Source organism: Canis lupus, chromosome 1 (assembly GCF_003254725.2).
Source record: "Canis lupus dingo isolate Sandy chromosome 1, ASM325472v2, whole genome shotgun sequence".
In the NCBI taxonomy this organism is placed as follows: Eukaryota; Metazoa; Chordata; class Mammalia; order Carnivora; family Canidae; genus Canis; species Canis lupus.
In genome coordinates, this window is record NC_064243.1 from 15,043,151 (window position 1) to 15,056,874 (window position 13,724).

Genomic DNA, 13,724 nt, shown 5'->3' on the forward strand with positions numbered 1-13,724 from the left:
CAGATCTCCCAGACACAAAAAAGTACACACTGTAGGGGCATCTGGATGGCTCAGTGGATGAGCATCTGTCTTCAGCTCAGGGCATGATTTTGGGGTCCTGGGATCAAGTCCCATATTGGGCTCCCTGCAGGGAGCCTGCTTCTCTCTGTCTCTGCCTCTTTCTCTGTGTCTCTCATGAATAAATAAATTAACTCTTTAAAAAAAGTACACACTGAATGATTTCATTTATATAAACTTCAGAAAATGCAAACTAATTCACAGAAGGCACAACAGTGGTTGATTAGAGTTGGTGGGGGGTTAGAGGCAGGTGTGGGAAGGATGTATTACAAAGGGATGTGAGGAGGTGACAGATATACTCACTTTCTTGATTGTGGTGATGGCTTCATGGGTATACATGTATCTTAGCAGTTATTAAATTATATACCTTAAATATGTGTTTATTGTATGTTATTATACTTCAATAAAAATATATGCTTGTTATATGTTGGATATTTTGCTAGCTGTTTTCATGGAATATTCACTTACTTCTGAGAGTATTGTGTGGTAGGGATACAAGTGAATTTCAGAGAAGAATAATATATCCATAGAACAAGAATGTAGTCTATAGAGAGGAGAAGAGAGAAAGGGAATGGTGAACGGAACCAAAAAAGATTCCTGGGATGGGGAGAGGTGGCAGGCAGAAAAAGGAGAAAGACAACATGGCTGTTCACATTTTCCAACAGTGAGCACGTTATTTCTTCTTGCAATGTAGCTCTGACACTCTTTCTGTTGAGAGGTGGAGTTTTTGTTTCCTCATTTTCAATATGGGGAGGCTTGTGGCTATTGTGGAGGTTACGTTATGTGACTTCTGGTGATAAAAGATGATTCAGTTTCTGCTTTTTCTTGTGACATTCACTCCTGGAGCTCAGCACCTGTGATGTGGGGAAGCCCAAACAGCCAAGAGGATGTCTTGTTGACAGCTGCCCCAGGTCTGGATAGCCAGCACCAACCCCCAGACATATAGAAAGGATAGATGACTCATCCCCAGCCTTTGGTCACCCCAGGTAAGGTCCTGGCTTCATGGAGCAGAGATGGTATCCTTGATGGATCCTTCCTGAATTCCCACCCACAGAATCTGTGAGCATGATAAAAATCGTTGTCTATTTGCACCACTAAGTTTGGAGGGTCTTTTTATGCAGCAGTAGTCACAAAACAGGTATTGGGGAGGAAGGGGAAGACATGGAAATAAAAAAAAAGAGAAGCTAGGATCTAGCCTTTCTGAAAAATTGGAAAGGATTCATAGATAGTTTTAATGGCTTTTGAGAGTTGATACTCCTGAGAAGTGGTCTAAGGCTTTCTGGGATGGGAAGTAACCCTTGTCATCATAAGTACCAGAAAGGTGGCCACAGTAGCAAATGTACTGGAGTGAAAGCCCCCTGACAATCCTTTCAAAACCCAAAGTGTAGCCAAACACATGGGGTAGGATTTGCAAGTTTCCTGCCTTGGGAATAAAGATTTTAGAAGAATTTTGTTTGGGGTTAATGTCATAGTTAATTTCATATACTATAAATTAGTATTCATAGTTTTTGCCAACATGAATCACAAGAGATAGGTATGTCTCATTAGTAGATCATTTTATTTTTATTTATTATTTTAAAAAAGATTTTATTTGAGAGAGAGAGAGCACAAGCTGAACAGGGAGCCTGATGCGGGACTTGATCCCAGGACCCTGGGATCACGACCTGAGTTGAAAGTTGGACACTTAACCAACTGAGCCACCCAGTTGCCCCCAGTAGATCATTTTAAAAGAGGATTCCTTAATCTAATTTTGTCCATTCCCTATTTCAGAACTTTGACCTTTATATTCAAACAAAAGCCTCTTAAATCCAGGTATTTATTCATAAAAATATTTGAAGTTCTTTAGCTCTATTATGGAGATAATAAATGGATTTGAGACTGAGTCCATCTGCAACAAGAACTACTTGTAAAATGTATCCTACAAGTTAAAAACTACAAGTTAATGTAATCCCACCACTATGAAGACTGTATCACGAATTCTGATGTCAAAGTCTCCATCACTAGTTCTCCATCACTAGTGAATTAGTAACAACCTGTAATCAATGTGCCTGCACTGATTTGGGCTTGTCTGAATTTTGTTTTCAGGATTTACGGATTCTTTCTTGTGTGAACCATCCCATCTTTGTCTTTGCCATCTGCCATGTTGGGATATTCTGCTTTTTTTTTTTTTTTTCCAGAAAACTCATGGATAATTTTTATCTGCTTGTGTTCTTGTTCCAGAATTGTTTCAGTCTTATTGATTTCTACTGATGTTCCTGTTTCTGCCCAACATGTAAATTATAGGCTAGCTCCTTTACCTGTTAACAAAGCAACGGCTGAATAATTTTACAGCTCTCTTGCCTAACCTGATCACATTCTGCATTCCATCTGGTGGCGATAATGTTTTCTTTTCACAGGGACCAGCATTTCTGGTAAACTGTCAGTGGAAAGGGAATTTTAAAACTCATTTGGAGTGAAGAGTGTCTTTCAGCTTAGAGTGTGAGCTGAAATGGATCTCTTATTCTGTGCTTCTCTCCACACTTCCTGTATCACACCATTAAACATCCTCCCAGAGACCAGAAGCTCTCTGGGAGATACTTTAATCGCTTCATGCCCAGTATCATGGGTACCACATTTGCAGGATGTGGGGCATGATAACCTCCTGTGGTTAGGATAACAGCTGTTCCCAGTTCTTAACACATGCAATACAAAGTGAAATAGTTGCAAAATTATCCTCAGGGCTAGTGACAGAAAGGAAAAATGTTATAGGGGTTAATTTACTCACATCCAATGTGTCGTAGAGGCTGGTTGCTCACATCCAATGTGTCGTAGAGGCTGGTTTGGACTCAAGTTGATGCTTTCTTTCTTTCTTTGCTAAGTTTACTTATTTTTATATCTATCACACCTTGCCCTCACAGAGGAGGTGTGCGAACTGCCTTTCATGGGAAGAAAGGATTGGTCTACTGAAGTTTGAAGATAAGAACTTGCTTGGCTGTTAGTGTATCATGTAATAGACCATAAAATACCACAGAGATTCTCAAAGTGTGACCCCTGGGCCAGCGGCATCAGCCCTAGAAACTTGTTAGAAATGCAAACTGCCGCAGTTCAACTGAATTAGAAACTCCAGGTGGGTAAGGCCCAGCAAGCTATTGTTCAACAAGTGTTCCAGGAGATTCTGACACCCACAAAAACTTGAGAATCATTTTGATAAACAAGACCCACAGAAAACTATTTTGTTCACAATCAATTGTGGGGTGAGGACAGATGAATAAAATTTGGTTCCAGCCTTCTGTGAGCCCATCCAGTGTGGTGAACTGTATGTATCCGGTATGTATTTGTATATATTTGCTTTGCCAATAGAACAGAGTTTAAAGTAGCATAGTGGCCTGTCTCCTTAGTGGCTACGTGGAGAACTCTCTCCCAAAATGAAAAATATGGGCAAAATTCACCATTATGTCATTGATATTATCAAACCATCCTTTACTCTCTTCGGAGATTGGGGGATGCAGAGTGTTCATGAAATCTTTTTTTTTTTTTTAGATTTTATTTATTTATTCATGACAGACACAGAGAGAGGCAGAGACACAGGCAGAGGGAGAAGCAGGCTCCATGCAGGGAGCCTGATGTGGGACTTGATCCCGGAACTCCAGGATCACCGCCTGGGCTGAAGGCAGGCGCTAAACCGCTGAGCCACCTGGGGATCCCATGTTCATGAAATCTTAATATTTGGAACCATAACGCTCCTGTGTCCCGTGACTGAAAAAGAGTGCACAGCGTCATACTTCTCTGCTGCTGCCTTGGCCTTATGAATCAGCTCCAGCCCCAGGAACCTGGAGGCTAGGTCAAGATCACAAGGCCATCTCTGTGGTCCGCAATTAAACAAATGTGCAATAGACTTTCCCTTCTATTTAACTTTTATTAAAAGAAGTGCTAGGGTACTGAGATGCAGTACATCATATTTATTACCAAAATTATTAACAAATATACAAAACTTATACATGTAATTTTCTTACATCCATTTATTCTCTATAATACTGATTTTTGTTCAAGTAGGTTATCTACAGTATGTAAACATCCCTTGGATTGACCTCACACAGATTAGGAAAGCCCTCTAACCCATGCTTTTATCAGATACTTCTTTTTATTTGGCTTTCATTTGTAGCATCTAATCTTCACATTTGGCACATGGAAGAGACATGTACAGTGCAAAAGAGGCAGATTCTTCCGGTTTCGTCGTGAACAATCCTGCAGGGGCGCCGTCAAGGAGCCGAGAGAGCGGAGCGCTCTGACCCGAGGGCCTTGGATTCGCTGCAACGCCAACGACTCCTGGTTCAGCCGTGACACTTGAGCACGAAGTCGATGCCTCTTCCTTCTCCCATCCCCCACCCACCCGTCATGCAAGGCCGATCCGCCTTAACCTGGTCTCAAAAGGGTCAAATACGAAATCCCGTCCATCACCGGACAAGCAGGTTAATTTCACCAAGTAACAAAAAAAAAAAAAAAAAAAAAAAAAATTTTTTTTTTCTTCTTCCCAGTGTTCTTTTGTGTGGGTTGGTTTTGTGCGGTCTGATGAGCCAGCAACGCTCTTTAAGTGGAGAATACAGTAAGATTAAAAAAAAAAAAAAAAAAAAAAAGGAGGAAAAAAGAAAAAGGATACGAGAGTCAGACTTTCCTTCAGCTGCCGCCTGTGTAAGGCCGGAGACGCTTCAGCGGCAAAGGGTCAGAGCGACAAAGGCCTCGGCGACTGGCAGGGGAAAGCCAAGCTCTCCAACACTGAGCCTTGGACTCCAAGCCCTTGAATACAGCGTCCCAGGGATGAAGAAGGAAAAAAAAAAAAAAAAAAAGAAAGAAAAGAAAAAGTAATTGTGGAGTTTCTGCCCCCCCCTTCCTGCGCTTCCTTTTGATAACTTAATGTGACCGAGTAAAGCTGATCCAGAGAGAGCCCTCTCCGCCGCTCACCCCTTCTCGCCCTCCAGCTCGGGACTGCCCACGGCGAGCGTCCCCGAGAGCGCCTAGGTTTGGACGCGCGCCCGCCTCCCGGCTTCCGTCACCACAGGGGCGCCGGCCCCTCCGACGCCCCGTAGAGCTCCGCCAGCTTCCGGAAGCGGGGCCCCCAGTCCGTGAGGAAGTCGAAGCTCTGCTCCGAGTCCGACGTGGCCGACTGCAGGGAGCTCAGCGACCCGGCCACCGAGCCGTCCCCCTCGAACATGTACGTCTGCAGGGAGTCGAAGGGCGGGGCCCACAGGTCCATGTCGGCCTCGTAGAGCTTGGCCAGCACGTAGCTGTGGACCGTGCTGTTGACGGCGCACGTCTGAGGCACGTAGCGGGAGAGGCTCTCAATCTCCGGCAGCATGTCCTGCCGCGTCTTGGGGGCGCCCCCGCCCTGCGCCTCCCGGGGGTTCCACATGGCCGCGATGTCGAAGGCCTCGGTGTCCTCCTCGCCGCCGCCCTCGTCGTCGTAGCGGACGATGTTCTCGTGGATGTTCTCTTCGTCGTCGATGATGTACGGCTGCTTCCGGTGCCGCCTCAGGGACAGAATGAGCAGCACCAGCACTGCGGGGGACAGAGAGGACGCGGCCTTGAGCCCCGAGCCCCGGCCGCGTGTGCCCTACCGGAAGTGGCCGTGACCAGCCTCAGGTGCGCGGGCAGGGGAGGGGCCGCCGCAGAGACCGCGTTGGGGTAGTTCCGACCGCGGGGCCCACGCCGTTCTCGCCCGCTCTGCCGGGTCAGCCTGAGGGTTGAGGCAGCTGGAGCCCCGTGTGTTTCCCCGGCTGCCTCGGTCGCAAGACGTCGCGGGCAAGGTCTCTCTGCGTCAGCCTGCCCCTCGGAGGTCGTGCGGGGGGGTGCGGGGGGGTGGGGGGAGCAGCCTCTCCCGGGTGAAATCTCATAATGAAGCCCAGAGCACCACGGCCTGCGCGCAGTGTGCTCTGAGGCGCTCAATGTCCCCTGACCATATTAGGGCAAGATTTCCTCATAACGTGGAAATCTTTTTTTGTTTGTTTGTTTAAAGATTTTATTTATTTATTTGTGAGAGACACAGAGAGAGGCAGAGATACAGGCAGAGGGAGAAGCAGGCTCCCTGCAAGGAGCCCGTGGGACTCGATCCCGGGACCCCTGGGACCTCGGGGTCATGACCTGAACCAAAGGCAGCCGCTTAAGCACTGAGCCACCCGGGTGCCCCTTTAATACGGAAATCTTACTATGTAGGTGGAATCCTGCTTTTTTTACATTGGTATCTCAGCAGGACTCCACTCTGTGCATATATAATCACTTGTTACTACCTATGCATCGAGGCTAAGTGTGAATCAAAGTCTTAGTCTGTTTATACCACCTTCAAAAAATTATCTAAGTGATTGCCGTTTTCCAATAAGCTCAGATTCCTCAGAAAGCCTTCCATTAGAGAGGTGGTTGTGACTCTCTGGACCCAAAGAGGTTTGTGGAAGGGAGGGAGCGAGCAGTGACATTTTATATGATTCATCATGTTATCAAAGAAGCACCACACTGTTAGATGTGCCCTTGCAGGTTTGGATAAAATTTTATCCCAACAAATGTGTGTTTTTTTTTTCCCCCCAGGATGTGTTCACTGGGGTTTAGAGGAGAGATAGAGATAATCCCATTGAACTGTTTATCTCTGTGACTGAAAATGTTTTCCAGGAAGTGTGTTGAGGTTTTAGCTGCAGAACTGCTATTGATTTTTTCCCCCTTCTCTGATGTGCTTTGTTACAGCTGGTGAAGGGTAACAACTTGACAACACAGCAGAATAAAACTGCAGTTTACCAAGGGGGAGAAAAATGGAGTGCAGTGGTAAGCCCAGTAAAATTATGAAGTGACTTAAATAATATGAATGTAGAACGTGCTTTTTGTAAATTGCAGTTAATGAGGTTGACGCCTAATATTTTTCCAAATAGCTTGGATGACAAAAGGCACACACAGGAAACAATTACATACTCTTTGTATATTTTCTGTGTGCCAAAATGTGATTCCTGGACTACAGGATTGTGGGATTTCAGAGAAGTGGACTAATAGGGCCCTAAGGAAGTGGGGGCTTAACCTGGGTGTAGGAGGCTGGGGCGTGATCTGGGTAGATACAGGCTGGATAAATGGGATTCTAAGTGAACGTGCTGTGTTTTTGGGGTTCAGGCAACAGTGACTAAACTCAAATATTTTTTAGGCACTATGCAAAACAACAGAGAAACGGTATTGAATATGACATGATTTTTGGTTCTAGAAACTTGTAATCTAAGGAGTTTATAGACACTGATGATTGATACAAGCCAGGCAGTGATAAGGGCTATCCTAGGGTTATAAGTGTTGCAAAGAGGATAGAGAGGCAGGGCTGGGTGGTTCTTCCTAGGGCACTAGAAGACCTTTACACAGATGGTATTGGAATGGTAGGGTGGTACTTAAGAAAATGCTAGGATGCAAAATTAGAAAAGTCCTTGGTTATCTTCTGGAAAGAATTCTGATGATAGAGAATTGGGCAGTTTATAAGACTGGTCCATCTTACATGTATCTTATAAATATCTTACATGTATCTTATAAGATACAAATACTTTATTTTTTTAGAGAATCTCATGTAAATAACAAGTATTGGATAATGCCCTGAGAATCAGAGTCTGGGAAACGTGGTCCTGTTTAAATGAAAGGCTTCTCTGAGAGAAGAGAATCAATTCTAGGGATGTTTGTTCTTTAGGTATTGCAGCCACAATGCATAGGGCCTATGAGATTTTCTAGGAACTAGATATATACTAGAGACATGAAAAAAACTCTGTAAAGTCAAAATTAGTATGTTTATCTAATTGTCCACAAAATGTAGTATTTTGTTGGGAAATCCACTGCAATTCAATCTGAACTCAGTTTTATGAATTATCTTTTATTTAGGATGTGCATTCTTAGAGATAAGAATGCCTAAAACTATGAAGATTTTGTATAAAGTTGCATATAAAGCTCTGCTCAGTTTAGTTTCTGAAAATTGTCTATTCATTCTGTACAATTCAAAAGATAAGACATAATGGGTTTGGGAGGCACCATATAAATTGCCCCTTGCACACCATTTCTAGCTTGAGAGCAGCTCTGAGCCAGTCTTTTTAAATCAATCTTTCTGTAATGATGGCTTTTTCTACTCTCTGTGGGCAAGGGTGAACTTATAATGTAGACATTTTCCAAAGATAGAAGTAGGGACTGCCAGGCTGGAACTTTCTCCTAGGAGCAAATTTCTTCAAAGGTCTCTTGTATTTTATTCTGTTCTGCGCTCAAGGACTCCCAATGCCATCGTATGGACACTCAGGGAATTGCAGGAAGGAGTTCTTTGTCAATGCAGATAGGGACCAGAAACCGGAACAACTCTGATCCAGGGATCTGAGGACTTAGAAAGGTTACTTATTTATATTGCTTCTCTTTCCATATAGCACTGAACTAAAACAGCAAAATCAAACCACATGTGGTATTTGTGAATGTTTTGTGAGAAGCATATTCCACAGACCTATCTAGAAATTCAGTCAAGTGCTGATATTTTGCACTGAGGACCTTTGTTTCTTGGGTCTGACTCAGTCTCTTGGTGTATAGGTAAACCTGGGATCAAGGGGTTTTGTGGATATCTGCATATTTATTCTAATTTTAATCCCCAGGGCTGTATTTTCCCTCATAGAACACTGGGATTTCTTTCCTGTTGAATAATACTACTATCTACTAAGTTTGCTTTTTTCTAAGCAAATTATATGTGCAGTGAATTAATTCAATTAGAAGAGTTGGGATGTATGTGCAGATATTTATGTGGTTTTGTTGTTTTTTTTTAACCGTCGAGTTCAAAACCAATTGCTAGAATAGCCTTATGTACAAGGGAAGTGGGTTGCTGCCTTGCTGTATGATTTGAGAGGAGGAATAAAGGATCCTCTCCCTCACTAGTGCTCTCCCACTAGCCTGTCATTGCATCTTTTAATGTCATCCCAGTGGCACACAACCCCGGGTGCTCACTGCTCCTTGTTGGATGGCCACAGTGCCTCAGAGGGGTGCTCATGCCCCCAGATAACTTATTCCCCCAGATAGCCATGAGGTTCATTCTGTTAACTTCTTTTAGGTCTTTGCTCAAAGGTCTCCTTATCTGGAAGGCCTTCCCTGACCACCTCGTTTATGATGACATCTACCCTTGTCTCCTGTTTCCTCAGAATACGCTGTCTTCCTTCTCTTCTCTGTAACACCATCCACCTCCAGAATTTGGCGGGGGGGAGCATTTAAGAGAAGAGCCTTACCACTCAGGTACAGGGATGTACAATGTAGGGTCTGCCTGCATTTCACTTCTGGCTCTGCCTCTGACATTTGGTCTTGGGCCTGTCGCTGTCTCTTTGTGATTTAACTACTATTTATCTGAAATGAAAGGGTTAAAAGAGGTGTTTATCATATCCTGCCCAAAATTGTCATGTGGATTCTGTGGTGTCAGAATGAACTTGACTTTGCTGTGAAGTAAGCTTTGTGAAGGCTGGGGCATGTCGATCTTATTAATCCCAGCACCTAGAGCAATACCTTGGCCCATAATAGATGCTTGATAAATATATTTGCTTTGATCTGGCCAAAGAGGCCATGAGTTCCTTGATGGAAAGAACTATAACTATTTTCAGTTTCCTTATCCTTTCCTAGCCTTACTCTGTCACTTTTTCAATAAGCATGGTGTAGAAAATGGGTCTGAACAGCTGTGCAGAATGGTAGCTAAGTAAACACTTGCGGGACCCCACAGAATAGAAAGGAGGCAGTTGCTCACCTAAGAGGACAAAGATGCAGGCCAGGATGGCGATGAGGGCACCCCTGCTCAAACTGACGGGGAGCATATAGGCCTCAGGACTGCAGGACAGGACTTGGCCATCGTCGTCACAGCTGCACACCTGGATGGTCAGCGTGCCTGTGCTACTCAGCACAGGCTGCCCGCTGTCTGCTATCAGGATGGGCAGGTAAAAGACGCTCTGCTCCTGCTGCCCGAAGCCAGACCTCCTGGTGAGAATCCGGGCGGTGTTATCTGGAGAAGACAAGGATTCCAGGGTTGAGAAAGGGGAGAGGAAAAGTGGGAGGGAAAAGAACGTGGAAGAATCAGCAAGTGAATTAATTTCTTGGATTGAGGAAAGCCAGAGGCCAGGCATAAGATGTGGGAAGGACAGAGAGGGAGCATCAGGCATTCCCTGGAGGCGGTTGGCTACAGCCGTCTCTGGTTTGTCTGGATCAGCGTTCAAATTCTGAAACCAGGATTTTTGCTGGCTTCTAGGCAAAACCCTGAGGCCTAGGAGAGAAACCCTTTCTGAGAGTGTATTTTACCCTTTGTGACATAAAGTGCCCAGGGCGAGCTGTTAGACTTCAGATCTAACCGAAATGTTCCTGTGAAAGCTTGATAGGAATGAACAATCACTGGCCACTTGTACTTCCCGATTGTTCCCCCTCAGCAGCTTTCCAAGGCCCTGGGGCTGCTTTGTACCTCCAGGAAAAGAATGCTGAGGAGCCCACTTATTGCTTATTTTTGCCACATTGGTTGGAATTCACTTTTTTTGCTCTTTTCTTTCATGCCTCTGAAACGCAGTCACCAACTCCTCCTGTGCTTTCTAAAGGATCTGCTCATTTAGCAGAAGCTTATTTGAAATCCCCTCATCACGTGATACACTGTTATTTCTCCCTACTTGGTGGTCTTAGGTTACACAGTTCATAAGAACTTGGTGAAAACCCATTACTGATCAGCAATACTAGTTTTTTTTCCCCTTCCAGTTTTAAAGGGGAATAGCAAAAATTATTTGATGGGTTTCCACAAAGGTGGTGTGTGTGTGGGTGCATATTTATATTTGCCTAGTGTAATGTTTTGGGATCTTTTATTTTTTTAAATCTGTGTTTTCAAGTTTCTTTGAGTGGGTTTGAATTATAAGTCATATATTTTTTGTGAAGTTCAGATCATTTTCAGGAGAGGGAAAGTTTGAGAGATGTGATAGAACGTGCGCGCAGTGACTCTCAAAGGTAATACCAACACAGAAGTTCCTCTGGATGTGTTTTACATTTCACAAGGAAGATCTAGAACTTGACAAAAACTTCTGACAGCCTACCCAAAATAAATGTTCTTAATTATTAATATTTCTGGTTCTCCTTCCCTTCTTGGACATATTAAAAGATCATTCTTTTGTACCTTCTTGAATTTTGGCATGTCTATATGATTTGCTTTTGATGATGAAAGATGAACAAAAGTGATTTGTGTCACTTCCAGGCAGAAGCATTGTAACAGCTGGTATGTGTTTCTCTGTGTTCTCTGGCCTTGGTGTGATACTGTATAAGAATACTTAAGAGGGAGAGCCAGGCAGCCTTGAACACTGAGCTACATGGACAGCTGTCCCTGTTGCTCACACCCACAGTTAGTTTTATGTGAGCAAGAAATTAATTTTAGTTGTGTTAAGCCACTGGAATTTTGGAGTCATTTGTTCAGCAGCATAGGCTAGTCTATTCTGATGAATACATGATCCCTTCATGAGCTCTTCCCCTTCTTGCCCTGCCTTTTCACAGTAGCAGTGATTGTTTACTGAGTGCTTATGTGCCAAGTACTTAGTCTTTATACCCAATTTAATTTTCACATTTGGTGAGATAGTGATAATCTGACACTATTACATGGGATGAGCTGAGGCCTAGAGAGAGGTTATAATTTGTTCAAAGTTACTAACTTAAAAAAAAAAGAAACAACAACAAAGTTACTAACTTAGCAGAGCTGAGATTTGAACTCTGGGCTGTCTCCAAATATACATTTCTTCCATTGTACTGTGTAACTGCCTATTTGGGTTTTGTGATATTAACTCTTGAAAATTTTCCAGCCAATGAAATCCCTTCCTGCTTTGATATAGGCCCCTTTCATCTTGTATTTGCTTCTCTGTGGAGGAAGATGGCAACTGGTTGTCAGTCTGAGGATTAAATTAATATTTCTACCTACTGTACAACCCACCTGCTTTTCTGTTTTTCCAGATTTAGTAGGTGAGTGCTGTTAATTCTGTTTCACAGTGTTAATTTTATTTTTCCAGAAACCAAGTCTTTCTCAAACACAAATCTGTTTTATTTTTCAGTTTAATCGAGGCTAGGTTTTAAGACTTCTAGAAAGCTTGACCAGAGCTGAATTTCACAAAAGTATTACATCATCATTTAATCAAGTACTAAACATCATGCTTTTTTTTTTTTTTTTTTAAACATCATGCTTGATCTCAGACTTCTTTACTTTAAGGTTAAAGAAAAAGAAAAAATATCAGAGCTTTGCCTTGCTGAGTTTAGTCTTAGAAGGGGTCTGGCCACTTGCAGAGTAACCACTTGCTGAGTTTTTGTTGAATATGATAAATAGGGGTTTAGTAACGATATGTGTTTCCAAGGAGACATAAAACACGTGTGTGTGTGTGTGTGTGTGTGTGGCTAAACAGGCCCCATCTTCCAGTCCTAGTTTTAATGCTTACTCACTTTCTGATCATGGGCCATTTGCTTTCTTATCTATCAAATGAGACCATGAATATCATAGTAATTAGTATTCTCGAAACCTTAGAGGATTCTTATAAATATCAAAGCAAAGTATGGGAAAATGTGTTTGAAATTGCAAAATGCTATATACATACAGTCCTTTTACTAATACTTTGGGGATTAAAAAAATAAAGGCTCTACTTTTTAGATAGTGCCTTGTTCTGTTCATAAAAGGATGTAATGTTTTGGGCACAGGAGTTGGGGTCCTGACAATAGATCCACCAAATCAGATGTTGGTCAGTTTTTTTTTTTTTTTTTTTAATGAGCCTCAGTAAAAGATACTTATGGGATAAATTGTTGTGAGGAGATTAAGAGTTCATTCTTTCTATTGAAGATGTGCTGACTTTCGTTTTGGAAAACCTTCCAAGAAATGAGTCATTTCTTTTTATAGTCCTCATGTTCCAGTGGCCCATCTTTTTAAAGCACTGGCTCCATGAATTGGTGTCCAAAGTCATATTTAAAAAATTTGCAACATCTTGCTACATATTGTTTCTGCGTTGATTCCGACAAATATTGGGGTGAAGGAATAGAGTGACACTTCATTGAAAATTTGAAGAAACAGTATAATGTATGATCCCCGCCTTGGTTTCCATTGTAAAACCAGTCCTGAGGGGGTTGAAACCACTTTTTGTAGGAAGGATTTCCCCTGTGAAGCAGATAAATGAATATTCGACATTTGATCCAATAAAAATATTGGGATGTGTAATTGTACTTCTGTTATGATTTATATTACCTTTCCATCTAGAATTATCAGAATGATTTTATGATAACTTGTAGAAGGTAAAAAGAAAGACTTGGAGGAATGTTTTCCATTTAAGAGAAAACAGGTTTAATAGTCTCAAGTTTTAATGGCAGGATATCGTGTGGGGTGGACTTAATACTTTAATTCTCAAATAATTGATGTTTGAGACTAAGACCAGGCAGGCCTAATCATGACTTTTTGTTACCCTTTTCTTAGGTCATTACACAGTGACAACTAATATTTTAGAATTGGAATAAAAATGTGGCTAGTAGAGTCCAGAGAAGTGATGACCTCTCTCCCCAAGGTCAGACAGCAGTAGCAGAGGTAGCAACAGAAGGGGTTCACTTGACCCATTTAAATGATTTTTTCTGATCTTTCTTTGAAAATCATCTGGTGAGAGAATGGAAGTCCCTCCTCCTCCCATCTGTGCCCAAGGAAG

At 42.7% G+C, this 13,724-nt stretch overlaps 1 protein-coding gene and 1 long non-coding RNA gene across 8 annotated transcripts in view; one reads left to right on the plus strand and one right to left on the minus strand.

Annotated features, from left to right (window-relative positions):
• The window catches only part of CDH20 (cadherin 20), a 214,910-nt gene that overhangs the window by 6,813 nt on the left and 194,373 nt on the right, over positions 1-13,724 (minus strand). For 2 of the 4 annotated variants that reach the window (XM_025422122.3, XM_025422123.3), the window contains exons 11-12: positions 9,791-10,042; positions 3,933-5,589 (exon numbers count right to left, since the gene is read on the minus strand). In XM_025422122.3, the coding sequence (XP_025277907.1) occupies positions 5,084-5,589; positions 9,791-10,042 (758 nt within the window). In that variant the 3' untranslated portion in view covers positions 3,933-5,083. Of the gene's footprint in view, positions 1-3,932; positions 5,590-7,236; positions 8,402-9,790; positions 10,043-13,724 lie in introns of those variants that run through there. The other 2 variants (XM_049112343.1, XM_049112344.1) reach the window with 2 other exon arrangements.
• The window catches only part of LOC112644047 (uncharacterized), a 71,681-nt gene continuing 63,050 nt past the window's right edge, over positions 5,094-13,724 (plus strand). For all 4 annotated transcript variants that reach the window (XR_007411934.1, XR_003126092.3, XR_004805726.2 and 1 more), the window contains exons 1-2: positions 5,094-5,673; positions 6,763-6,840. This is a non-coding gene — a long non-coding RNA (uncharacterized LOC112644047). The remainder of the gene's footprint in view (positions 5,674-6,762; positions 6,841-13,724) is intronic.